This window comes from Chiroxiphia lanceolata, chromosome 10 (genome assembly GCF_009829145.1).
Source record: "Chiroxiphia lanceolata isolate bChiLan1 chromosome 10, bChiLan1.pri, whole genome shotgun sequence".
In the NCBI taxonomy this organism is placed as follows: domain Eukaryota; kingdom Metazoa; phylum Chordata; class Aves; order Passeriformes; family Pipridae; genus Chiroxiphia; species Chiroxiphia lanceolata.
In genome coordinates, this window is record NC_045646.1 from 13,840,451 (window position 1) to 13,867,941 (window position 27,491).

The 27,491-nt window shown below is 49.5% G+C and overlaps 2 protein-coding genes across 6 annotated transcripts; one reads left to right on the forward strand and one right to left on the reverse strand.

Annotated features, from left to right (window-relative positions):
* Positions 1 to 1,431: 1,431 nt before the first annotated feature.
* Positions 1,432 to 6,244, reverse strand: ZIC1 (Zic family member 1). The gene is made up of 3 exons (XM_032698121.1): positions 4,542 to 6,244; positions 3,217 to 3,380; positions 1,432 to 2,784 (listed from the first exon to the last, which is right to left on the reverse strand). The coding sequence occupies exons 1-3, from the start codon at positions 5,515 to 5,517 to the stop codon at positions 2,587 to 2,589; spliced, it is 1,338 nt and encodes a 445-aa protein (XP_032554012.1). The 5' UTR covers positions 5,518 to 6,244; the 3' UTR covers positions 1,432 to 2,586.
* A 684-nt stretch (positions 6,245 to 6,928) lies between these two features.
* Positions 6,929 to 27,259, forward strand: ZIC4 (Zic family member 4). Of its 5 annotated transcripts, XM_032698118.1 has the most exons (6): positions 6,929 to 6,981; positions 8,777 to 8,948; positions 11,854 to 11,938; positions 16,866 to 17,483; positions 21,904 to 22,228; positions 24,388 to 27,259. In XM_032698118.1, coding segments are annotated over exons 2-6 (1,068 nt in total). In that variant the 5' UTR covers positions 6,929 to 6,981; positions 8,777 to 8,909; the 3' UTR covers positions 24,389 to 27,259. The 5 variants fall into 5 exon arrangements, with proteins under 5 accessions (XP_032554009.1, XP_032554008.1, XP_032554011.1 ...); XM_032698117.1 differs by lacking the exon at positions 6,929 to 6,981 and having other exon boundaries at positions 8,623 to 8,948; XM_032698120.1 differs by lacking the exons at positions 6,929 to 6,981; positions 8,777 to 8,948 and adding an exon at positions 11,386 to 11,539.
* Positions 27,260 to 27,491: the final 232 nt, after the last annotated feature.

A 27,491-nucleotide genomic window follows, 5' to 3' on the forward strand; every position in this document is an offset into this window, starting at 1 on the left:
TTTTTTTGGGAGGGGGGGGGAGCGGTGTGTTTTGGGGCAGTGAAATGTCTCCGAGGGAGATCCTTAAATGTTACGGACAAAGAAAAATACTTGCGGGGTGCTGTTGAGAGATAGCGGGCTGTGCTCTGGGCGGGTTACCGCCGGGCTGCGGAGCGTCCGCACGGATGTGAGGGGAAAGCGGCTTCCCCCGTACCCCCGCCCCCCGAGCGGTTAATATGGCTATTGACTCGCTGTACACATAATATTTCTTTAAAGAAGCTGTTAAAGTGTCATCTTGGTCTACTGGAAGGTCAGTTTGTGCAATTCACTCTATGACATATCACAAGCCCTCGCAGCTTTAGCCAACCTCATGATTTGTGTTGTCTGTTGATATGTTGTCTGCTTAATGGGGCGATCATGCAAGCTACAACCAGGAACAAAGCCCAACAGTTCCAACAACCGTAGCTAAGTTAGTGGAAGCAGTACAGCTTGCAAATCTATCAAACTAAACTGCAAGGAAGACAATCTGATTTAGAGAAAAGGCGTTCTGCTACAGTCATTAAGCACAAGTAATTTAGATTTTTTATATTGTCTTCTCATTTACAAATTTACTGTATCAACGCCAACCAATGGAACGAATTTCTTAAGTAAATGAGAAATAAATAAAAGAGATAGAAAGATAATCAAATTACATAAAATAATTCTTATGCCCTAGATTTATTTTTTTTAGAAAGCTATTAACACTGGTAAAATTATAGTAATAATAATAACATAACATAAGAAGTAATTGATTTAAATTAACATCACGTTTTAAGGAATATCAGCAAAGAAAAAAAAAAAGGGGGGGGGGAGGAAAAAAAGAAACAAAACCCAAATAAAAAATACACACAACAACAACAACCGCCTTCGTGAAACAGTGCTGTACTTCTTGGAGTAAAAGGCCCAAGGAAAGTCATGAATCCACTGCCTAAGAATTAGTTATGGTCATAAATGCCTTAAATTAAAATAGCAACTGAAATCTCCTCTGTTTTAAATCTCCTAATATATGTTATCCGAATTAATTTAATTTAGGGACCCAGTCTATGCAGATTCATGGACAGTGTTGGAGTGGAATGCAGCACTTCTCGTGTAACAATTCCCCACATTAATATTTATGTAGCATATGCAATCTATTTCTGTTATTTTTATGGTTGTTATTCTATGTCTGCAAAGGTCATTTAAATTATACTGCGGCCGAAAATTTGTTTCATAAATTTTGATATAAATACTAATTACACACTATAGTAATGCCAGCAGGGATCCTTTCATTTATCACATTTATATCACCTTCGCTGCTTTAGTGATGACATAATGGAAAGCAGTGAAAAACTGGGACAGTTTTATTCTAATATCCTAAAGCTAGTTGGAGTTGCAGCAGGTTGACTTAGGGAATAAGAATTCCTACCACAATTCTTGGGATTTAAGAATCTTTAATAAGGTACGAAATGTTACCAAACAGTTCTGTAAACTAAATTTTACATACCAATTCTTCTAGCCATAAATATTGAATATCTTGTAACAGGTATAACCGGACCTTTACATGCGGATAAATATGGAAATTAGGATTTATATACATTATGTTCTTGTATTTGCCAAAAGCAACGGACAGATATAGTTTATATCTTTTTTTTTTTAATATCACTTTACATAAACAAATGTAACAGTTTGACACGCAGATCCAGGCTTTCACTATACGAATTTCTTGACAGGACGTGTAACAACATTTTACTGCACTACTTAGACTGGACTTTGGGACGAAATGTTGCACTTTATACAAAAAAGCACATTAATACCAATAATATTCTGTTAGATCGACGTTTAGACTGTAATAATACAAAGTAATTCACATTTTGGTACACATTTACTAGAACATTCTTGCCATTCAGTACAAATAGTTGAATTTCTACCTCTTCCCTCTGCCCCCCCACCACCTCCGCCCCCCCGCCACCGCTCCCGCCCGCCCGCCCCTCCCCCCACATATATGCAAAGACCACAAATCCACATATCCCCTTATTCAACTTGCGATATAACTATTTACAAAATCAATCAGTACATTTTTTTGTTGTTTTGTTTTTGAAGCTAATAATTCTGTATTTACAAGAGGGGATGGGGGGGAAGGCCGCTGCCCGAGCAGACATGCAGTTGGCGATCTCTAATCAGTGGTTTCCAGTAAAGCCCTACACAGTTGGCATTTGCCCTGGTAACCTTGTCTTCTTATGCATTCTACTAACCCCTTCGCCTACCAAGCCTTGGAACAGAGCAGAACAGTCAGGAAAAAAAAAAAAAAAAAAAAAAGAAAAAAAAAAGAGAGAGAGAGAGGAAAAAAAAGAGAAATAATAAGGGAAGAAAAAAAAAGAATAAAAAAGATTTTAAAAAATGAAGTCTTCATTTTACTCAGTCCTGGGTCTACTGGCAGCATTTTACTTTTGTTTGCTCATTCAAATTTTGATTTCAAAATGTTCATTATTTTTGGAGTTTTTAAATAGGGTATTTGTTTGCTCGCTTGGGGCTTTTTGTTTTGTTTCGGTTTGTGTTTTGTTGTTGTTGTTGTTGTTTTGTTTTAGCGTTTTAGACGTACCATTCGTTAAAATTTGATGTAAGCGTGCTGTGGCTGGACGTGTGATGGACTGCGGAGGAGGAAGGGGATAAGGAGCTGGCGGTCTGGTTTTCTGTGGATGGAGACACGATGGTTGGTGGGGTGGAGGACTCGTAGCCTGAGCTGGCGGCGGGAGAAGGCTGGGACCCCTGCGAGGATGATTCATGGACCTGCAAAAGAAAACCCGGGCAGAGATAGAGAGCAGCGGTGGACGGAGGCCTTCGCCTGGGGATGCGCCAGACAACGGGACCCAGCGCCGAGTCCCAGGCTCGGGCACTCCTGCGGGGCTCGCCGGCGGCCCCGGCCCCAGCCCCTGCCGGCGGGGGAAGGCCGGACTGCGCCCCCCGGCTGCCTCCTGGTGCTACCCCCCCGCCCCTCCCCGGGCAAACCGCACCGCCCGAGGGCCCAGCGGAGGGGCCGGTGCTCAGCGCAGCGGGGCGGGGGCGGCGCGGCCCGGCGGGCCCGGGGCCGGGGCCCCGCAGTCGGGCGGCCCCGGGCCGCGCTCCGCCCGCGGGCACCGCCGCGCCGCCGGCCCGGCGCTGCTGCCCATCCCCGCAGCCTTTCGCCCGGCCGGGCCCGCACGCCAGCCGCCCTCCATTTACCTTCATGTGCTTTCGGAGGGAGCTGGGGTGCGTGTAGGACTTGTCGCACATTTTGCAGAGATAGGGCTTGTCGGAAGTGTGCACATGCATGTGCTTTTTGCGGTCGCTGCTGTTTGCAAAGCGCCTGTCACAGCCCTCGAACTCACACTTAAATGGTTTTTCACCTATTGCAGAGGGAAGGGGGGGAGGGGGGAGGGAAAGGGATCTGATTAAGCAGGGCCGGCTGGATCGTTCATTGTCCCCACCGCACCGCCGGACGGAGCCCAGGGCTCCATTTCAAACACTTGCAACTTTCTAACTTCAACGAGACTCAAATCCCAAAATCTTGCTTCTCTCTCTGCCCTTTCTGCTCCTCCGACTCCTGCTCAGCGCCCTTTTCGGAGAGCGGGAGAGCTAAATAACTTTTTTTTTTCCCCTTCCCTTTGGAGGGGCGAGTTTCCTTTACAACCCCAGTCCCGGGCATCTCTGTCTCATCACAACGCTCCGAGCGCGAGAGCAGGCGTATATACACACCATCCTCAGTGTCTACTTTCCGGTTTTATAGCTCATTCTCGCAATATATTACTCTTCCACCCGTCCCAGTCCCTTCCCCCTATTTTCTTGCAATATTGAAAATTATCCGGCCCAGGAATACAACGAGTGAGCAGCCCCACAAACCCTCGGCAAAAGGGCTGGAGAAAGCGGCTCTGGCTTTCAGAGCTCGGGGGTGGGAGCGGGGGGGAGATTGCTCTCCCGGACAGAGGCTGCTGTATTCCCACCTCCCACGAAGGAAAAAGTTCTCAAGGATACCGGCGCCTCCCCTCCGCACAACAATAACACACTAACGCGCCGGGCTCGGTTTATTTAAAATCGCTCCTCCGAATTAAATATTTACCAAGCCCTGAATTGCAAAGAGGAGACTGATGAGCTGCCTGCAATATTTAGCACAATTTCTCATCGTGCCACAGCCAAAATTGCCGAACAATAATTAATTAAAACCTATAAATTTAAACAGGACAGGTTACTATGATCCCCAACCCCACCCCCTCCGCCCTAACAATTCCAGCAGCAAACCCTGCCGTCCTCCCTCTCTGCCTCGGCGGGGATCATTTTCTTTTTGTTGCTGCTGCTGGCGTGGCTGTGACCGAGCTCCTTCTGCAGCGAAGCTCCTAGCCGGCCTCTACCGGAAAAAGCAGTGGCCCTACACCATACCCCCTCCTGCCCGTCCGATTCTCAGCCAAGCCGGGTCCCCCCGACCCCTCTGGCACGGCCCCGCGTCCCGCTCCGGCCCCGGCACTCGGCGCTTCCACTCGCAGAGAGAAAAGCGACAGAGAAGGTTACCGTACCTGTATGAGTTCTTTTGTGTATTTTGAGATTCTCTGATCTGGCAAACACTTTGCCACAGCCTGGGAAAGGGCAGGGGAAAGGTTTTTCACCTGTGTGGACTCTGATGTGATTTACAAGTTTATATTTGGCCTTGAAAGGTTTCCCTTCTCTTGGACACTCTTCCCAGAAACATATGTGATTGGACTGCTCGGGTCCTCCAACGTGCTCCACCGTGACATGAGTCACCAGCTCGTGCATCGTGCTGAAAGTTTTGTTGCAGGACTTTTTGGGGTTTGACAATTGTTCGGGCTCAATCCACTTACAGATGAGTTCCTGTTTGATGGGCTGCCTCATGTAACGAAAGAAGGCCCCTGCCCCGTGGTGGGCTGCCATGTTCATGTTCATGTGGCCGTAGCCGTGCAGCTGGGTCGAGGCATAGTGCTCGGAGCGGGGGCTGGTGACCTGGCCGTACTGGTCGGGTCTGCCGTACATGTCTCCGGAGAAGCCCAGGCGCATCTGCCCGTTCACCACGTTAGGTGAAGCGTGGCTGGTGGCTTGTTCGTGCAGCCCCGGGAAAAGTATATGTCCCGCGGCATCGGTGTGTCCGTGGGGTCCGGCGAAACTGCCGGCAGCGGAGGCGAACAGGCTGTGCTGGGCGCTGGCGGCCGCCGCCTCCCCGAAGCCGCGGTTGCGGAACAGAAAGTCCCGGGTGGAGTTGAAGGCGGCGCTGGAATAGGAGCTGACATGGGTCGGGTGGTGGTGGTGCCCCAGGGCCGCCGCCGCGTAGCCGGGCGCCTGCGAGGTGAAGGCGGTCTGGCCGGCCGAGGCCAGCTCGTGGGTGCTGGGGTTGATTTTGAAGGCGCCCATGCCGTCGGCGAAGGGGTTGATCCCCAGCCCCACTTCTCTGTCCGTGACATCGGCCGTGGAGTGGTGGCGAGAGGATCCGAAGGTAGTGACTCCTATGGCGGGATACTGCGGTCCAGCATCCAGAAGCATCTTCCCAGCGTCGATGCAGCAACCAAAAAAAAAGCACGCGCGCACACACACAACGCGGAGAGAAGCAGCAGCAGCAGCAGCGGCGGCGAAAACACCCTCTTTGGAAAGTCAGCGACGATCACCACCAAAGCAACCACATCAAAAACACCCCCTTCGGCATCAGCGCAGGGGGAAGGAAAAAAAGGGGGGGGAGAAGGAAAAAAAAAAAAAAAAGGCTGGTGCGGAAGGGGGGAAGAAATCTTCGCAGTTGCAAATAAAAATAATAAAAATGTGCCCCAAAAATATTCACCGTCTCTCTGCTTTGACTTTTCGGGGAGGTTTAAGTGGGGAAGGGGGGGTTGGGTAAGCTCAAAAATAAACTGGCTGCAAATAACAATAACGGCGAGAGTTCAACACGGGCAGCAAAAAAAAAAAAAAATTGAAAAAAAAACCAAAACAAAAAAGAAACTTCCTTCAGTGATTTTTTTGGCTATAGGAATGTTGCAAAGTGGCCGAGAGATTGTTTCTCTCTCCTCTTCGAGCTTCCCCACACTCACCCGATTTTTTTTTTCGGGGGGCCTTTTTTTTTTTTTTTTCTCCCTCTGCAAAAAAAAAGGCGCAAATCATGCACAATATTGTCTTTTGCGGTTTATCTTCCTGGGGAGAAACTTTCACCTCCTCAGCCGGGCGGTGAACGCGAGACTGATAGCGGCAATCATTCCTGCAGATAAATGAATTGAAAAGACGACACCGTCCCCCCCCTTGATGAATGGGAGCCGGGGGCGGAGCGACGTGCGGGCGGACGTGGGCAACCATTGGCCCGGGCTGGCTCCCCCTTCCCCGCGTAGCAGCCCCCGGCCCCGCCGGCTCCCGGCGCTGATTGGCCGCGCCGGCTCATCCATCGCAGGTATTGTGGCGCCCTGACACCGGTCTGACAAACGGGGCTGCGGCAGAAACAACTTTTTTTTCTTTTCTTTTTTTTTTTTTTAATATATAAGATTTTTTTTTTTGCTTTTCTGCCTTTTTTTTTTTGCCTTTTTTTTTGTTGTTTTGGGTTTTTTCCCCCCGCCCCCCGAAAATATTTCCAGCGCATCTTTTTGTGTGTATGCATGCTAAGGGGACAAAAAAATTTTTTTTCTATTAATATTATTAGGGTCATTTTCTCCCCCTCTCTCCCTCTCTCTGTCCCTCTCTCTCTCTCTTTCTCCAGCACTCTGATAATGAAGGTTATGATGATTTCTTGGTGATCCAGAATTTTTGAGATCACTGAGCAACTTTTTAGGCTTTGGAAAGAGAAGCCTTGTAGGGACTCGTGTCTTTTGAAGGTGTTTTCCTCTTGTTAAAAACTGAAGCTCTCCGAGAGTAGGTGCTGGGTGCACTATATTTTATTTTTAAACACCAGGCGTGATTTCTCTGTGTAGCTGACTCTATCCCTCCATCAGGTTTCTGAAATAAATCTTTTTTTCTGCACCCATCAAAACGCAGGTGGGTGAGAACTCTTAACTTTCTAATTTTGTTGTGGTCGTTTCGCCTCCTTTTCTTGTTATTTTCTTTCTCTTTTCTCTTTCACTCTCATTTTCTCTCACTCTCTCTTTTATGGAGTCTCTTTTATTCAGGTGAAACTGTAAATTTCACAAACCTACATTATTTCTCCTTCTGCTGCATGAAACTGCCGGATACTTCTCTCTTTATTTTTTTTCTTTAAAAAAAATTTAAAGTCTTCGATAGGAGCAATGTAAATTCTCTGACATTCAAACCTTTTCTAGTTCACAAATCAGTCACCCTTGTCACAGTTATTGAAATTCCTCAACTTGCCACACCAGGACGGTGGAAAAAGCAGGCGGTGTCTTTGTTGCTGACCAGGCTTTTGATCGCCAGAGAAAATTTACTTACCTTCAGATGAGTGAGCAGAAAAAGAAATAACACTCCCTTTGATTTAGTTAGAAAAATGCAGACATTTGGATTCAGTGCAAACATACAACACTTGGTTGTTTTCTAGATGCAACCCTCGATTAACCTGTCTTTCCCCAGCTCAAAGTCTATTGAAAAACTGTGGATAGTTCTTTTTTGTTCCCGCTACAAAGAGCCATTGACTATATATTAAAATGATTGTTGAAAGGTATAAGTATGGTATTTAAAAGCAGAAAGCCTTTGTGGCTTAATCAATTAAGCTGAGCAACATTTGTACAATATTTTAAACGATGCTTCGGCACTAAAAAAAAAAATCTCATGAAACTTAAAAATGTAGACATCTTTGTGTGAGTATGCATAGATACACTTATGTATGTGCTCATGCGCGTACATATATAAAACTGGCAAATTATTTATTTACTCAGTCGCCTGCATATTCATTAGCTCTAATTATTTTCTAGTAACGAAAACACCAAAAGCTCGCTAAGAGTCAGACTCCTTACATTTCGCCTTTGTTCAGCCCTTCACTTGCCTCCTTCGCAGCTCAATCCGAGCCCCTCCAATTCCTAGTGCCAAACAAAGAAACTTTAAACTCATCCTCTCCAATTAAAGCCGCTGGTTAGCAATCCGTAGCGCAGGTACTGGGGAGTCGGACCAGCAGTGCAGCTGCGCGAACCCTTTTCGGTTGAGAATTGCCTCGTTTCGAGAGGTATAAAATGGCCATAGCGCCTAGAAAACAAAAAAGAAACCCAAGCGAAAACCAAAGACAATAAATAAACTTTGATACGCCTTGAAGGAATGTTTCGCTGCAGTTTATCTGCAGATGCAGTGTGCCTGTGCTCGGTGCATGGAGATAGCTTGCAAAGCAGATATATTATGTAATTTTCATTGGATCTTGGGAGGTTTTACAAGGTTTGGTGGGGGAGCATTTAGAATAATGCTGAGCTGAATCTACACGTTTGCATTTATTCTACCAAATCTATTTGATGGAATTGCAATGGCTTATAGCAACAGGTATACCCGCCCTAGAAGCGCCTGGGTGTACACATGGTCTTAAGGCGGGTGTTGCACTGCTTTCTGTATTTGGTGCTAAAATTAAGTGAAGGACAGAGTTGTCAGCGTTGTTGTGAACTCTTCTGGGCGATGGCATTAGGAGAGCTAGAAACTTAGGTAGTTCAGTGCTAGCCTGCCTCCCCGTGCAGGGGGAAACCAGTGATCATTCCAGGTCGGTACAAAATACACGAGAAGGCAGACGAGAAGGTATTTTTAGGAAGCGTATCTAAATATACAATGTAAGAGTGAATATAAAAAAAAAAATGTTGTGGGTTGTAGAAGTTATCAAGTGGGATTTGCGGTGCGCTCTCTGCAGGAAACGAAAGCTGCTCCAGTTCAAAGCCACATGCACCAACGTGACATATAAGCCATTAAAATATCATCCTGACGGCTCATTTCTGCATCATCATACATTCCCTAACTGCTTCCAGAAAGCAAGAAAAGAAGAAATGAAGGATGACCGCCTCGATGGAAGCGCCAAAGAGGTGGTGGGTTCTTAGTGGGGGGGAGTATTGTTTTCTTCTTTCATTCTTTCTTTCTTTTCCCTTCCCCTCCACCCCCACTTTTATTTTTGCCAGTTCAGAAATGAGGGGAAACCTTCAACAGGTCGCAGGGGTAAGTGCCTGGGAGTAGGGGGTGCCTGGGCAGTGCGGGCAGCTGGGTGGCCCCCACCGCCTGCCGCAAGGGCTGGACGAGAGCTCCCTGTCGTCGGGGGGGCCCAGCGGGAGGAGGCTTGGACACCCTGGGGAGGAAGGGCTTGGAACCCTGCGGTGCGAGGGGGCAGCTGCACGGCTGCCCCTCGCCCACGTGGGGCAGGGTCCTGACAGCACCTCTGCGGGCGGGGGCGGGCGGAGGGACCAGAGCGCGGGAGCCATCGAGAGGGGGTCCGGCACCCTCCGCCGGACGCCGGGAGACGCGCCTGCCCCTCTGAATGCAAAAGAGGGCGAGAGCTTGGCCTGGCGGTCCGAGCAATGCAGGGTGCGGTGGTCTGCGGAGGGGGGCGGCGGGGTCCGCGGAGAGGGACGGAGGCGCTCCCGGCCCCGCCAGCGGCCGGGCTCGCTTCGGACGGGCAAGTGGAGGGGCCGGACGGGTCTTGCGGTCGCCCAGGCGGGGCCGGGGGCCCAGGGCGGCGGGCAGAGGGCGAGGAGCGCTGACAATGGCGAGCCCCGTGGGGAGGCGTCCCGGGGGACGCGCTCCCCGCCCAGGACCTCGCCCACTGCCGCGCCCGGTGCCACAGGGGCGCGCCGGGGGATCCGGTGCTCCAGCACCGCACGCCCTTCTTTATAGGCGGGTACGGGAGGGACGGAGCCCGGGAGCTCGGCCGGCCCCCTCCGACCCCCACCCGCCCCCCCTCGGGCAGAGCCGGGGGGACTGCTCAGGGAACTGGGTGCTGCCGCCAGCTTCGAACAGAGCCCATGGAGGGGCTGAGACTCTGGTTCCGGCCCCGAGGGGCCGTCCCGCGTCTGCAGCCGGCTGGGGAAGTGGGGATGCTCCCAAATCCCTGTCCTGGGCGATGCTTCCGAAGGTGACCTCTGACCCAAGCCCAAAACAGTGTGCCAGCCCCTGGCACCGGCACAGTGCAGAACCGACGGGAACCGGGGTGTGCTCCTCGCCGAGACGCCCCGGCCCCACGCCCTGCCACTCTTTTGTCACTCACGGTCCCTCAGCCCGGGGGACCCCGGCCGAGCGGGGAGCACGTTGGCCGGGCTAGGCTCGGGGCTTGCTCCACCCAGAGACAGGGAACTTTATTTCTGCACCGAGCTCTTCCCAGTGAACGCTCCCTCCGCCCTGCGCGGCCGCGGAAAGCACAGGTTGCGTGACAAGCGGGTGGCGGCGGGGCACACGCCATCCCCGCTGCCGCCCACTCGGTCTGGCTCTCACACACCCGCCCGGGGCCGTCGGGATCCCGCGGGCAGCGGCTGCTCCAGCCCTGCTCTGCCGGCGCACCTTCGGCCGGGCGTAGGAATGAGCGTTTAGGTAAGGGCTGGGGGGAGGGAGGAGGGGCGGGTCCCATCGTAGCCCCAGCCCCAGCGCGACACCCGGGGGGAACTGGTAGCCCGCACTGGCAGCCCGCACTAACGCCCCGGAGCTCGGTCCGGCCGAGATCCGACCAGTTCGGGCAATGGGATATCCTCACCCTCCTGCTCCGCCAAAGGCACACTGCAGATGAGAAAAGCGTGCGAGGTCGAGCCAGAGTTTTAGCCAATATTTACTCTGAAATCCACAACTGGTTTGCCTTCCTTTTTGTCATCTGGTAACCATTTGAAACCTTAAATGCAGCTATTTTTTTTTTTTTTGTCCAGTTTCAACAAGTTTTGGCGAACGCTTGGGAACTGAGCACTCCTCCAGCCTCCTATCCTAACCAATAAAGCTCAACTCCTGCAAATCTCTCTCTAGTGGGGCAGTGTTGGCTGCTCTGACTCGAGAAAAGTGCAAGGATGAATGAAACTTGACTAGGAATTTTAATTCCTAAGGGATTCCTAAAGTTATTCTTATTTCGGCAGTAATTTTTGTCACAGCAGTGAAAATATTGAGGACATCAAATTATTTATGATAGAGTATGACCGTGATACGATGATGAAGTTTCATGATTAATATCATTAAGTGTTTGTCTTAGTATTGATTTTTGTTTTTCAGCTCTGGAATTCCCTGTAATAATAGTAGCAAGAGTAATAACAATAATAGCACTTGAAGTAACTGATTCTAGACCCTAGCATGCTTTTCTGTATTAAAAACAAACAAACCAACCCCTGAGAATTTCAAAGATATCTGTAAAAATTCAGACTCGGACACTGCGTCCAACCCCAGATCTGCTCTCAGGGCTATTGCTGCCGCTCAAAACAAGCTGTGCAAAGTTCTGCCTGCAGCAGTGGCAGAGCTCTGCCTTGCAGAGAGCAAAGAGCAAGCTGAAAATTATAGGCAGGGAGAAGTGCCAGGGTGGTACTATACTAATCCTTGCTGAGACAACAACTTGTGTTGGAGGCTCTCAGAGAGTCCGGAATTTAATTTCGGGAGGAAGGATCTGTAAACAATATAGTCGAGTTGGTAAAAAACCTCCCTTACAATAGCCTGCCAGAAGGTGAATGTCAGATCAAAGGAGAACTGAAAAGATGTCCTTTCATATTTTCTTCCCCTAAATCAGCCATGGAAACTTCATGAGTCCATAAAACATGTGCTGCTTTGCTGAGGAGACAGCCTCCAGTTTCCCCTCGGAGAAAGCTTCTCTTCCCCTCTCACTGCCTAACTTGTGTTTTGTTTTGGTTTTATGTTTTTCTGCTTTTTTTTCCCCTTTTCTTTTTGAATCTATGATGCCCAAGACATATAGTGCCTTACTCATTTCATATCACACACAAATGGTTTTGCTCTTAACTTTCCACCTCTCTCCCCAAACAGGAACAAAGTCAGGAAATGAGGCACAAGACTCCCCTTGTAATGAGGAAAAGAAAACGACTTTACAGAAACATCCTGGAAAAGTCAAGTAAGTTAAAATATGTCCTTTTTACAGTTCAAAGGAGACTATTTTTTTCAGCTTAGTGTTTAACGTACTTGCATAAACACAAATCAGCGACAGAACTCCCCACCAGCAGCTGCCTAATCCTGCTCAATGCCTATTCATTTGCAGGTTCTAGAATTAATATTTGACGACTCTCTCATTGAAACAACAACCCCTGACCCCATGTGATTGCACTGTCACATTATTCTATGACATATTCATCTTGAATTCATTTACGGACGATTTGATTGGAATGAGGTTTGACATGTATTGGATCCTATTAAAGAAGAAGACTTTGATCTTGTTGATGGGGTTTACATGATATGTATCATCTTTACCAGGGATACCGGGCTTCCACAATGTGGTGTCTAAGTAGTTAGTGACTGACAGCTTATCTGACAGGAATACCTTAATCTTGAGGTCCTGAATGAAATATTCTATTTAAAATAAGCATATGATTTGCTTGTCCTAGGGTAGCTCTAGGTCACAAAATGTGAGAGGCAAACCTAGGTACAAACCGTTGTTTGTCTGGTAGGTGGCTTCCCATTGTCCAGGAACCCCGAAGTAAAGAAGTCCCCGTAAGCAGGAATGGGACGAGGGAATAAAAACAAAGGCAGAGTGTGCTCTCGAGCTACTAGGCACCCTCTCCTCTCTGAGGTGATGATGGGTTTGCTGAAAACCTTTCTTGAACCACCTCTTCCTAACCAGCAGTGCCTTCTGCCGGGGCAGGCAGAGACTCGGGCTCACGTCCTGAGTCTCCCTCCTTCATCCCTTCCTACCCAGTGTGGATTTAGGGGATAAGGAATTGCATAGAGTGACTTCTCTGTCCTCTCTGTTTCTGTTCTTCGGGTTTTTTCCCTTTCTCACAGTAAAGATTTCAGATTGATCCACTCACCTCCTCTCGTCTGGGAGTTGAAGCCTAAAGATAACCGTCCGAACGCCTGTCTAAAGTGTTCAGAGCGTCCTGTTCCATCCCAGCCCTCGAGCACAGGCTGGATAGTTTCTAGCTGGCTCGTGGGGAAGGGAAGTTTCCGCAAAGGCGGAAGTGGGAGAACATGGCGTGAGTAAAGGTCAGATTTTGCTCTCTCCGATGTTTCCTGTGGGCAGGAGCTGTGCCTTGCGCTGAGCACGATTATAATGGAGAGCAGGATTTGGCTCTGTCTTCTGTTAGAAATAGGAAAAGAGTCTTGATGTGGAGGTAGATTCCTACCAAAAACCAAGGCAAAGGTAAAGCCGTTGAGCAGGTGGGGCTGTTCCCTCCCAGCAAAGAGATATGCAGCCGTTTTCACGCCGCAGGCCCGGCAGCCCGGCGCGGAGCGGGGGTGCGTGCGGATAGAGGCCGAAGGGTTGGGGCTGCCCGCCTCAGCCCCGCACCCCTGAGATGTGGGCAGGTGGAGGTCTGGGTCCGGCATGGCAGGGCGGAAAGGAGGGAGACAGCTCAGTCCCTCTTCCAGGGCACAGCCCCGACGTGCGGGGCTCCTGCCTTTTCCCGGCGGTTGTCCGGCCAGCCTTTCCCCCGAGAGAGCCGGGTCGGAGGCAGGGGCAGACGGCTGGAGAGACGAGAAGCGCTTGTGACTCGTCTGTACAACATATCACCTCTTTAGAGCAACCCTCCAGCACGGGTGAGCTTTGGGGCCGGGGGCTGCAGATGGGGTCGCAGACACAGCAACAACAGGAAAATTTGTACTCAGGATCAAGCTGCCGGTTTATTGACCCTGCTGACACATTTGAGAGTTTGCCGAGAGCCCGGCATGTCTGGTCAATCACGGCTCAGGCCGCTGCCAAGAAGCAGGAGACCTCGGTCACCTCTCTAGTGGCAGCAGTACGAGCTCGAGCTGCCAAAGGTCTGCACAGACAGGCAGTTTTCAAAACATTGTGGGAGATGCGCGGAGCCCGGCCGGGTCTGGGCCCGCTTCCCTCCTCTTCCCCGTTTCTCCGCCTCCTGCAATCATGTGGCGGCCTCCGCCCCACTCCCCCCACCCACGCAACCGGGGCTCACACCAACCTCACCTAACAGTGAGGGACACGAGGGCCAGGTTCTCCTGCACTGCCTGAGAAAGGGTGTGAGAGACATCCCTGAGTGAGGGGCAAGCTGAGAGCCATGAGTGTCTGGCGAGAAATCATCACAACATTTGAAATGAACTTAGGGCAAACCGGTTATGACATTTTTTTTTAATTGACAAACTGTTCCAGATGTTTTCTCACCTGACTGAGAAGTGTCAAATGATGGATAACAAGTATGTAGAGATGCAGTGTTTTAAGGAGGTATGAGGAAAGCAGCTTTATTTGGGATTCCCACTCTCAGTACATTTGTAAGTAACAGATTCATACTTCCTAACGTTTGTCTCTTCCGTGCACTCCTATTGAGATGGTCATGAATAGGACTGTCAAATCCATTTCATAGAGCAAGTAGACTAGAAAGTTGAGATATTGTGAGGATGGTGTGTGGTTTAAATTGCCTGCGTAAACATGTTATGTAAGGATGGAGAGCTAATTGCATCATTTGTCACTTTTCATCATCTCCACTCAGAAAGATGCACGCAAGGATGTATCTATGGCTACCTACCTGCATATCAGCCTTGTGTAACAGAGGAAATATGGTAAATGCAAGCAGAACCAAAATTACAGCCAACTCAGTGTGTGAAGCTGTGACAAAAATATCCCCTATATGGTTATGTATGTCCTACTCTTTAATCTTATGGTTTCCAATCATTGGCTGGTAGCTTCTGTCATGAAAGTAGCTGGGTTGATATTGCCAAACCGTTTCTTGTTTTATTACATCAGAAAAAAACTATTGATCACCAAAACTGTTACATTCTTACGGAAATGCAAAATTATACACTGGGAGCTTTACCTGGCATGCATCTGGTAAAGTATCAACTGGGAAGTTAACAGCAAATCAATGTATTAAAGTACTTAGAGTTTGACACGGTGGATAGAGAATTAATCGTTGTTTTATTTCATAAGACTGAGAGGTTATTAGGGGAGCTGTTCTTATGTCATGATCTGAGTACTGTGCTAATACGGTGGGCAGATATTTAGAGATGTGTTTCTCTTTCTTGGAGCAGAAGAGTCTTTCCCCATGTTTCATTTACTTTTTTTAAGTTCACAATCCTCTTCTTAAAAACTTAAGCAGATGCTTCCTTCTGTGCTGAAGCCCTAAGCTTTTCTAAACCTATAAGGCCTTACTGTATCCAGCTGAAGCCCAAACCTACACTTTCATTACTAGCACGCAAACCCTGCAGACCGTGTTATTCCCTTCAGGTGAGAATCATCAGAACCGAGTCCGTTAGAAATGTTTGGCAATGTTTTTCCTTCAAGCCAAGGATGGGGATTTTACGTAGAATTACCCTGTAAGTGTGCGTGAGAGAAAGTGAGAGAGAGGGAAAGGGAGAGAGACTCCCTCTTCTGGGTTAAACACTCAGATTCAGCCTGAACATCACGATTTCTCGCATTGCTCCGGCGTCCAGTAACGAGATAACTGCTAAAACTTGCCAGAGGCGGGGAAGGGGACGAAGGGGCTCCCAGAGATCCTTTGTCCGGGCTCCGGCACCGGCGAGGTAGCCGATTCCCGGCCGCACGTGCCCGGCCAGCGAGCGGACGGCCCCAGCCGCGGGCTCTGCGGGGAAGGACCCGCTCCCCGCGCTGGCAACAAGTGCCAGGGACCCTCCGGGAGATCGGGACCGCGATCGCTCCGGCGGGGCCGCCTCGACTCGCGCTGCTCTGTGCGGGCCCGGGGGGCTGGCAGGGCTCTGCCGGGGGCGACCCCACGCCTCGGGGCAGAGCAGCGGGAACGGGTAGAGGCGCGGGGGGAAGACCGGGGCGCTCCCTGCGCCCGGCGTGGCTTTGTTCCCGCGGCCGCAGCGGCGAGGCCGGGCCGGGGCGGCCCCGGGACAGAGACCCCCGGGCCGCTCAGGGGGAAGGGGGCGCCCGGCGGCGGCGCATGCGCGGCGCGCACCCCCCGCCGCTCCGAGCGATAACCCTGCGAGGCGGCGGCGGGACCTGTCACCGGTGACGTCACGGCGGCGGCGGCCAATGGGAGCGGGGAAGAGCCGGGGCCGGGCCCGGCCCGCACGCTGCGGCCGCGCCGTGAGGGGCTCCCGCGGCCCCGGGCAGGACGGGCCGCACCAGGGGGACCTCCCCGGCCCCGCCAGCCCCCCCGAGCACGCCCGCTGGCAGAGCCGCCCGTGCGCCCCCGCTGCCAGGGCAGCGGGACTGGGAAACTTTTTTGGGGGGGGAGGGAGAGAAAGGAAAAAAGAAAAAAAAGTTGTTTTTTGCCCCCCTCCTCTCTGTGTGTCTCTCTCCTCCCGCTGTCAGGTGACTTTTTAGCGTTAGAAGCTAATGAGCGTGGATGCTCTGGGGATCCCAGTGATGGACCCTGCTGCTCTCTCCAGGCGGAAAACGGCACTGAGATTAGTAGACTTGGCGGGGGCTCCTCGCCACCACCACCACCCCCCTCAGAGCATGACAGGCTTCCCGGGCCTCGCCGGGCGCCCCCACACCACTCAGCCGGGGGAGCACGCCGCCGAGTGCCGCCTCGGGCCGCAGCCGCTCCGGCCAGAACACATGGGGCACCGCCACCATCCTCATCCTCAGCATCGCCCCGCGGCCCTTAAGCTCAGCCCTGCCCCTCATCCCCACCACCAGCTCCACCACCACCACCACCATCATCATCATCATCATCATCATCATCATATGGCAGGCCAAGCCGAGGTGGTCTCTAGTCAAACGGGAGCGTTTGGCCCGGCGCAGTCACCAGCAGCCCCTTACCCCGTCTCTCACCCAGCCCAGGCTCTGGCAGCAGGTAGGGACTTCTTCATACGCAGAGACCTGCCGGCCCCACTCATGCCAGGGCTGACTGAGCAGCAGCCCCCTGCAAGTTCTCACCACGGACTGTTTGTCTCAACAACAGGTAGCTACCCCGGACACCATGGTCACCACCACCACCACTCAGAAGCTGGGAATCCCTCTCTGTTCACTGGACTCCATGAGCAGCCTCCCCATGCAGCTCCAGGTGGCCATCTAAACGGACAGCTCAGACTGGGGTTACCTGGAGAAATGTACGCCAGGTCTGAACATTTCACTCAAGTACCAGCCTCCAGGACAGATCATTTTGCTGCTTCTTCACTTCATAACTACGGTGGTATGAACCTGAACATGAACTTGGCTCCACACCACGGCCCGGGTGCCTTCTTTCGTTACATGAGGCAGCCCATCAAACAGGAACTCATCTGTAAGTGGATTGAGTTGGACCAGACTCCTAAAAAATTATGCTCGAAAACTTTCAGCACGATGCACGAGCTGGTGACTCATGTCACGGTGGAGCACGTTGGAGGACCCGAGCAGTCCAATCACATATGTTTCTGGGAAGAGTGTCCAAGAGAAGGGAAACCTTTCAAGGCCAAATATAAACTTGTAAATCACATCAGAGTCCACACAGGTGAAAAACCTTTCCCCTGCCCTTTCCCAGGCTGTGGCAAAGTGTTTGCCAGATCAGAGAATCTCAAAATACACAAAAGAACTCATACAGGTCAGTATGTAAAGCTCTCTTTACTCTCTTTCTCTCTGTTATTCAGTGTACTGTTTTGCCTTTTTTTTTTTTTTTTTTTTTTTTATTGTATCCTTTGAGTTGTTATTGAATGCACGCCAAGCACTTCTGGAAAATAAATTCTCGGATTTGTTTTCTTCTTTACCGTTTGGAAAAGGGGGAGAAGGAGGGGGGAAGGGGACAACAAACGCAGATCTTAGAATTCTCATCCATATTTTTTTTCTGGTTGTGCAGAGAGGCTGCTGTAATGTTTATGCGAGTAGATGTGTGTAAATATGGAGTGATATAGCGACTATTTCTGCTTATTCACACGGGCGAGGATTTTTTTTTTCCGATTTAAAGTAGTCGGGGGAAAAAATGAAATCATTGTGCAAGCTCACAAATTAAAAGTGAACAATGGAAGTTACAACTTGTCTAGTCAGTTTTGACTGATGTCGCTGAGATGCTGCTGCTCGAACATTGTGAGAATAACACAGCTGCGACCTTTTCGTTCAACAGTTCTGTTTTGGGCAGGGAGAGTTTCAAATGTTTGATCTGAATAACACTGACATTTTTAATGAGCATTGCCTTCCAACGACTTTCTGCATTCGCAAATATGGGGAGCTGCAAGTTCTGATTCTCATGGGGGGGGGGGGAAGAAAAAAGAAAAGAAAAGAAAGAAAAGGAAAGAAACCCTGGTATTGTTTCGGCCTGTACATTTTGAAATGTCATTTGCAGATCTGTTAAGCGAAATTGGGACATGTGTCAGAAACATCTGTTAGTTCTAGTTAACAGAAAATAAAGTAACTCGATGGACGATCTTGCAAAACTACGTTTGAACTCTTCCGGCCAGGAAAGCATTTATAATTAATGAAATTGCACGTAGAAAGTTTTCACACTTCCAAGAGCAGCTTGTGAAGTTGTATTAATTAGTTTAGCAGCCGGTGTTTGTAGTCTGTAGCACTGGCTTGTCTTTTTTTTTTTTTTTTTTTTTTTTTTTTTTTTTTTTCCCTCTGAAGAAGAAGATAAGAAATAAGCCCTTTTTGGAAAATTTAATCTGTTCCAGTGTAGGGTTTTCCACCTCCCACCCCCTTCTGTACAGCCTTATGCACTGCGAGGGAAACTACATAATCCTATTGTAAGATCTGCTTACAGCCAAACGATTTTTTTCGCCTTCCAGTTCATAAAACTCCCCTTCCCCCATGCTCGGTGCAGGGCTTGACCTTCCAAGAGTCGCATTTTTTATGATAGAGCTCGACGTGATATAATATGCAGAACATACACTAATTTCGTATCGCTATCTTCTAAACATAGCACCGAGATTTTACAGCGACCGTCACTCGTCACCTCATTATTTTTCCATCGCTCTATGAGGAGCAAGTCTGTGTGCGGGGCGGGAGGTGGGGGAGGAGGTGAACGATAGCACAGTTGCGTTCTTCGGCTGCCTTCTCGGCCCCTTTTTCGAGGAAAAAGGGGTATCCCCGGGTCACGTAATTTGTATCCGAGCCAGTTCCTTGTTGGATCAGCACAGGTACAGCCATTAACCGGGAGAGCTCGTCTCTTAATGACAGTGTTTTTCTTAAGTAAACAAACTTTTACTGCTCTTTAACGGCCTCACTGTTTGAAGTCTCTGAAGCAGAAAATGGTTAAATTCTTGGGAAAACTGACCTACATCGGAGACGCAGGTTCAGGGCAACCCGAGATCGGAGATTTGCCTTTATTAAACACCATTCTGCGCTTCTGTACTTTTGGCTTTAACTTTCCCGGTGATTAATTGCTGTATTGTGCAAACTCCTGCGGGGCCTTTATGGTTCCACCGTTTCTATTAAACACCCAGAAGTTGTCAAAAAAGCAATGTTTCTGAAACCCTAATAGAACTCACTACGAATTATTCATGAAGACAGTTCTAGATTCAACAGGAAAATTATTGCCTCCTTAAATATTAATGACTTCTGATTTCTCCGAGGCCGGGGAGCAGGCAGAGGGATATCTGGTGATATGCGAGTTTTCCAGGTTGGAGGATAAGGCCGTTAAGGCGGCGGCAGCGGGACGAGCAGGACGGGCTGGGATCGCTTCGCCGCCTTCCCAGAGGGCCAGGAACAATAGTGCGAGCCGTGGGACGGAGCCCCGCTCCCTCCCTGCGGCCCCCGTCGCCCCGAGCCTCGCCCTCGGCCCGGAGGCCACCGCCTCCGGCTTCCCCCCACCACAACTCACCCGGAGAAGTTGGTAAATACCTTAATCCACTCCCGGAGACGGGGGATTATGCCACCAATTCCAAGCTGAATTTCACTGAACACTTTTGCCCAGCTACAAGTGTGGGGGTAAAATGGCGGTTCAGGTCCTACGCGTCTCCATCGCCCGCGGAACTTTCTGCGTGGCTGCAGCTCACTACCCGGGCTGCGGCAGCCGCGACCTGTGCAATCTCCTCTCCCTGCCGGGTAGGGATTTCCACGTAAGAAAACCTGCTCTCGCGAAAGGAATACTTGCAAATGTCTCGGATGGCTCCTCTTTATTGAGGCGTTCAGGGAATGCAACCCGGGCAGCTGAGAAAATGCTGCCCTCTTCTCACTTGAAACCCGGCTGCACGGACGGACCTTTCAGTGGCTCTTTCAGGGGGTTAAGCGAAATTGAACATTTTTTAACTCTCGGCAAAGCGCAGTGCGCCGCAGCCCTCTTTTACCTGAATGGAACTCACTTTGCACAAGCGGAGTGCTTATGAGGATGGCTTTCCCTGGGGTCTCCTAACTTACTGCTTGCTTGTACTACACTAATATCCTTGATTTGTTGTCTCAACTTAGATGCTGAAGGTCAAATTGTTTCCTTACGTGAAACTCTAATTAGATTATATGCGGGCGTGTGTCTATGCATTTGCACCGCTGTACGTCGACAGTATTTGGTTACAGAATCCGCATGGTTTTGTAAGAGACCTTATTTTTAACCTCTTCCCGCCCTTCCCTCCAACACCAGGTATTTACCCATCCTCTATGCAAGTGTTAAGGGTGCAGGATGTGAGTGCTCCTCATTGATTATTACAGTGCGGAAAGGACATACTTTAAACGAGGAGCCGTGAGCTTTTCCCACCCACCTTGCATAAAGTGCATTCATGTGAAATATTTGGAATGCCTTCCTTTATTTGCCTCTGCTCGCAGCCGAACCCGATGTGGGCTGAGTCCCTCCTAAATTTAATCACGACAAACTAAGAGGAAAAAAAACCACAAACGCACAATCCAAGAATTTTTTTGAAAAACCCAAACCAAAACAAACACACAAACCCAAATAATGGAAGTCCTTTTGACCACATACGCCATGATGGTGAACACAGTGGCTTTGTTTGCTCTTCACGGTAAGGTTCGACCATGTATTTTTGTGGAGTCCTCTCCTTCCTGATACTTTTTGGCTTTTGAGGGATCAGAAAGTTATTTTCATACTCGCTGGTACAGGACCTGGGTAACCCTTGGCAAGAGGGTTTTGCAGTTTGTTATTGTCAACGACGATAACGCCGTCAACATTTCATCCTGAAGCTGGCTGTGGCGTGTTTACTTGAAAACCTCTTGTATATCGTGTACCATGCCAGGTCCACACGATTAGAGGTTAAACTTTCACACGACTCCAGCAACATGATTGCATTTCTGTTATGCGTAACGTCACTTATCATATTACCAGACAGATTAATGCCGAATGCAATTCCTTCCATGACTATAGGTTCAAAAGAAAAGGGAATCCTACCCTCGCGACAGTGCCGTGCACCGGCCTAATCATTCTTCTGCTGAATCTTTATCGTTTTGCCCCCACAATCAATGTCTTTCTGAAATACTTTGTGCCTGTACACACGATATCAGCAAGCCGGGGAGCGGGGAAAAGGAGGGGGATGTGGATCTTCCATGGCAGTGTAATCAGTGCAAGTAAGGAGTGGATGAAATGTGATCCAACCAGGTTATGAAAAATATTTCCACTCGCACCTGGGGTACTGTGAGAAATGTATTTAACGTAAAAAACTTCGAAGGGATAAATCACTGACCGCTCTTCCTGCAGGACTTCGGAGTCCGCGGGGACAGCACACATTTGCTCGGAACGAGCACTTGGCCTCTTAAGTTTTCCTTGTTTCGGAGCTTTGTCTTTTGCACAAACCGCCACGTTGACGCACAGGGCAGGGGACAGGGCAAGAGAAGCTGGCCGGGCAGGGTGCTCTACGTGTGGAGCTGGCCTCGCAGCGGGGTGGGCACGGAGCGGCGGCTCCGGGGGATGCTCAGCGGGGCCGGCGGGAAAGGGCAAGGCCAGTGAGAGGAGCCTCCGCGGGGAGAGGAGCCGTACCAGGGCCGGAGAGAGGGGTCCGGGAGGCTGTGGGCTGGGGAGGTGCCGGGACGCGTCGCTCTCGGCCCTGCCGCCGCCGCTAATGGCTGTGCTCGCCCATTGCCTCCTGCAGGGGAGAAGCCGTTCAAATGTGAATTCGAGGGCTGTGACAGGCGCTTCGCCAACAGCAGCGACAGGAAGAAGCACTCGCATGTCCACACCAGCGACAAGCCCTACAACTGCAAAGTGAGAGGCTGCGACAAGTCCTACACCCACCCCAGCTCCCTGAGAAAACACATGAAAGTGCACTGCAAATCTCCTCCTCCCAGCTCCGGCTACGAGTCCTCCACGCCCTCCTTGGTGTCCCCCTCCTCGGACTCCGGCCGAGAGCCCCCCGCCTCCTGCTCCCACGCTGAGCCCTCCGCGCCCGCGCAGCCCGCCGCCAACCTGAGCGAATGGTACGTGTGTCAAGGCGCGGGGCCCCCGCGGCCCCCCCCCGCGCCCCCACCGCCTCCCCGCCGCCGGCCCCCCCGCAGTGCCCCGGCCCCGCTGCTGAGGGCGCGCCGTGGGCGGTGGCGGGACCGGCCGAGCCGAGGAGCGCCGCCCCGGGCACGGGGGAGCCGAGCGGGAGCGGCGGCGAGAAGCGCTTGGTGCAGGGAGAGCTGGGCTGCGAACGCGCGGGTGGGCCGGCGGCGGGGCCCGGCCTGCGCCCCCGGCACCGCGCACACGGGAGGGCTGCGCCCGCCTCGGCCGGGGTGCTGCCGCCTCCTCCCGCCGTGCCACACACACCCTCTCTGACCGCCTTGCTCCGTCTGTTTACAAGCCAACCGATGTGCATCGTCTTTTCCTATTTTCTTTCCTCTTTCTTTTCCTCTTTCTTTTCTTCTTTCTTTTCTTCTTTCTTTTCTTCTTCCTTTTTCCTTTTTCCTTTTTTCTTCTTTTTCCTTTCCTTTCCCTTTCCTTTCCTTTCCTTTCCTTTCCTTTCCTTTTCCTTTTCCTTTCCGTTCCTTTCCTTTCCTTTCCTTTCCTTCCTTTCCTTTCCTTTCCTTTCCTTTCCTTTCCTTTCCTTTCCTGTTCCTTTCCTTTCTTTCCTTTTCCTTTCCTTTCCTTTCCTTTCCTTTCCTTTCCTTTCCTTTCCTTTTCCTTTCCGTTCCTTTCCTTTCCTTTCCTTTCCTTTCTTTCCTTTCCTTTCCTTCCGTTCCTTTCCTTTCCTTTCCTTTCCTTCCCTTCCCAAGTGATTTCATACGATTTTGGCTGTACAGATTTTCTTCGTCAACAGTACTGTGTGCTGCCACTGTTCTGTTCACCCACGATTTTCTGTGAGAGTGTGGTTTTTTAAGAAATATATATATTATATAAACTATTGTTATCGATTTTGTACAAATGGATCATTAAATTCTTTGATTAATTAACCCGTTCGATGGATGTTTCTGTAAAGAATCTCCTCACTTTCCCTCTTCCTGTATATAACTACATAATATATCATTTCCTCCCCGTCCACACCCAGTAGTCGCTAATAAAGAAAGGCCAGGGGGGGTGCGATGATTGACTGTCCATTTTAGCTCCCACTGGTAATGACTTCTAATACCTAAACATGCCCGTCCCACCCAGAGTGTGGTTCCTGTTGAAACCGTGGGGGCTGAAGCTCCTGGGGGGTCCTAACGGGGTGTGGGACACACTCTCTGACGTCACGCCAGGGCGGGGGCCAGGCAGCCCCCCGAAGCGCGGGGACCCGGGGCCGCTGCTCCGGAGCATCTGCCCTGCGAGTAGCCCCGATGAGAACGAAACCGGCCCCACAGCGCGGCTTTAGCATCTCCATCCCGCCACAGAGTATCAAACCTACAGGGTCCACTACAGTGATTCCGAGAAGAAGGGAGGGATAAACAACAAACAAACCCAAAATATAATAACCAAACTATCCACTGGGGTAGCTTGAAACTACTGCAATGGTGCCGGTTTAATTACTTTAATGTTGTTTAAGAATAGCAGATAGTGTAAGCAAATAAATAGCATGGGCTGCTGGAAGGGGTTTCTATGGCTTGCGGAGTACAGACAGAAGGCTGCTGTAACCGCATCCTCTTGTGTCTGACAGATCACCTCTGCACCCAGGTGACTGGGGTTACTGTGTGTGTACAACTGCACACACATGCACATACGTACGGGTAAATTGGTATCTATAAATATAAAAGCTACAGGAAAATTAATAGCTGGTCAGTGACTAAAAATACCCCCACACCCAGTGTTTCCTTACTGATGCATCTGTATTTTCCTCCCACGGCAGCAAGTCGGTGTTCCCTTCTTCACTCACCCAAACGCGACAACTTTTGTATTGAAATACCACGAATACTGACCAAAGCATGTCGCTACCGGGAATACACGTAGGGAATTAGCTAGGCGAGAGCAATGTGCAAAAGAGGAGACTAAACAGGGGAGAGTTGTGCCCCTCTGCAGCCCCCGAAACTTGTGTCACGGAAATCGAGAGGTGCAGAAACCAGATGTGAGCAGGGAGGATGTTTCCATGATGTCCTGATATCTGTTTATTTCTTTATTTCTCTATTTACAGAAGTATTTGGATGTGCAGGCTAATCACCTTTAATTTTTCATTTGCTTGTTACAGATGTCTACCCCGTTGCTCTCAAGGTAATCTAGACAGACGCAGCTGAAAGCCTGAATCTTTTGCCTTAGACATCAAAGCAAGCTCGCACAAAGAAGTATTTCTTCACAACGGTGAATCTTCATGGTAAGTTAGGATTTCTATGGCAATAGGCAAGTCATACTTAAATAGTGAAAGGCGAAGTCTGGAGCCCGTCCAGTCTTTTCATTAAGGACATAATATTTACGTCTAACAGGGCCTTTTTCTTGTGTATACAAGTATATATTTTTGTTTGACGCGAACTAAATCATTTTCATTTAATTTCCGGTAAACAAAACCCACGCGAACAGGGCACTTGTTCCAGACCATAATAAAAATGGATAAGACTGTCAGGAAGAAAAGGCCCGCTTGAACCGTCGCCTCAGCTCACTTTTGTTTCTGCTTTCTGCCAGGATCAGAGAATGCATTTGGGATTTGAGGGAGAGTTTCTAAAGGCAAGGAAATGGTTTTTAAGGGGGGAAAGAAAAGGAGAAAGGTCTAATCAAGCTCGGGTTGTTCAAAGAGCCTGATTTTGGGGTTGAAAGTGTGAGTTTTATGGTGCATCAGCATGCCACGTTAGGATCGCTATGGTAATGAGGAGAGCAATAGCAAGCGGCCTTCAAAGGAGGCACACTCCATTTGAGACAGTCTATTAAGATACATTTGCACTGACCTTTGGTTTCATGCTAGCTTAATACACTCAATCTGCTCCCCGCTAGAGATAGACTTCCTCCACCTAATGCACTTCGGCGGAGCTGGGCTTTGCTGGACTTCGCCCTCCCCCCGAGGCAGGCTCCTTTCCGGCGCTGTAGCCCCGGTCTCCTTCTCCCCAGAGTAAGGGACTGACAGACCCCCAGGCTCGGGGGGATCTCCCGCCCGCTCTCCTCAGTCTTTCTGACCAACTTCTCGCAGCAAAACTGCCCACAAAGCCTGAGAATTGCTTCCTTCTCTTTCCCCCTCCACCCCCGGCAGGGGAAGATAGGATGGGTACTGAAAGACCCCCCTCCTTGGGCTGTCTTGGCCCCAGGGAGTAGGTGTGCTGATGGAAGTGCCCCAGGACCCGGGAAAGCGGGGCGAGGCAAGGGGGGAGCTGCCCGTGCCCCCCTTCACACCCCGCCCGTCCCCGCTGTCCCTTCGCGGCACCGAGCGGAGGCTCCGCGGTGCGGGGGAACTTGACACCCGCATGGCCGGGGCCATGGGCGCTGGGCCATGGGCCCGGGAAAGTTAGAAGTCCATGTTCCAGTAATTGTCTTGTTGTTTATTTTATCCAAGTACCCTAGTGAATAGGGGAAAAATAAACACGGGGAAAAAAAATTCAAACAGTTGAGTCGTCTTTAGTGCCAGCCCTTGTGGTTGAATAAAAAGGATGGTCCAATTTCTATTGAGCTGAGAAATCTTTGAAGTGGGAGTTATTATCTGAGAAATTCCTGCTCGTCGTCCTAACAACGCTGATGAAACGTAAAAGGTTCTTTGTCAGCGATTTGTTCTCCTCTCTGTCAAACTCACCCTGCCCGTTAGCTTTAAACCGTTTCTAAAGAGATAAAAATCAAACTTTTAAAGATAACTTTAGGGGCCCAGAGGGTGCAGAAAATACCAAACTATCGAATCCTGTGTATAGACATACATTCGGATATATGTGACTGTGTCTGCGTGAAACTCTGTCTGTGTACAAACGTCCATAGATGTCTGTATGACCTTCCAGTTCGAAAGTTGAAATTATGTCCATTTTTTTTTGTATTTCATCCTCCAAACTTTTCCGTCTAATAAATTATTCCTACACGCACTCTGCACAGAATGAGAATCTTGGGCGAAGGCAGAAATGTTGGGTTTCAGCAACACCACTGTGTTACCAACAAATGTTTTCTTTCCAGTAGAGTGAAAACGAGACCGTAGACATAAGAGTAAAACCTTTGATAATTTTAACGGTCCAGATACCTATCAAGCATGTATATAGTGCAATGTATCGAAGTTGTTAACGCATTCAAAGTGATGGCTTCCATATGTTCTCATGTTTTATTGTCTGTGAGTGTAAGGATAGTTGAACTGCATCCCTTTTGTATCTTCATTTTATAAACATAACGGTGTTGTACTGAAATGATTCGCTGATCAAGTTTTATTTAGTAGCTTCTCATTGGAGATCATGCAATACTCTGTTCGGAATACGAATTTCTTGAAGTTGTAACTCACCAGTGTATTTCTGTTTTAGTTGTTACAGAATGATCTGAGCCTAATCCTGCCATTCTAAGCCAATCCATTAATTTAATGGGACCTTTCCTGGGTAAAGACCGAGTCAATTTGCAGTGGAGTGGGTATTATTATTATTGTTATTAATTTTGAATCCTGTCATATTTATGGGAAAATCTAGCACATTCTTTGTGAACTGTATAGAGAAGAAGCCTCTGAAAAATGTAGCTCTCAAAAAAACATTTACAATGTTGATATGCTGTTTCTCTTTCCAAACTTCTTATATTCCTTATTTTTCTTCATCACATGTTTGGTTATGAAGGAATGTTCTGTTGTGTGCTTGAACATACTATTTATTTTTAATATTTGGATTTTTTACAATAAATATTTATAAACGTTTCATTTCTATGGTTATTTTTACAAATGTGCACTTTTAAAATATGTGTTGGTATACTGATGATACCGAGCCATTCCTAAAACACTGTGCAATCAGCCTTGGCTTTCTGTTGGTTTTCATATTAGTTGACAAAAAATTTCCCCAAACCTATGTACTATTAATGTGGTGTACAATCAAGTATTAATGCGTGGGTTTTTTTTTTTTTGTTGGTCTTTAACTTTTTTTAATGTTAATCGTTTTAGGTTGGCATTTGTATTAAAAGAACAAAACAAAACAGTTCTGTGGCTTCATTTCTGGGACAACATTTTTCAGATCGCAGACTTCAAACGAATTGTACTTTAAGCACTGACCAAAGTGTAGAATGTAAAAACAGAGACCAGCGTCACCCAAGTGGAGCTCTGTCCCTCTGGTGTGTGTGTGTGTCCCGGTTCCCTCTGCAGTGGCATCCTGGCTCCTGCCCGGTCAGCGTGCGGCTCTGGGGTCACTAACACTGGGGATGTTGGTCACT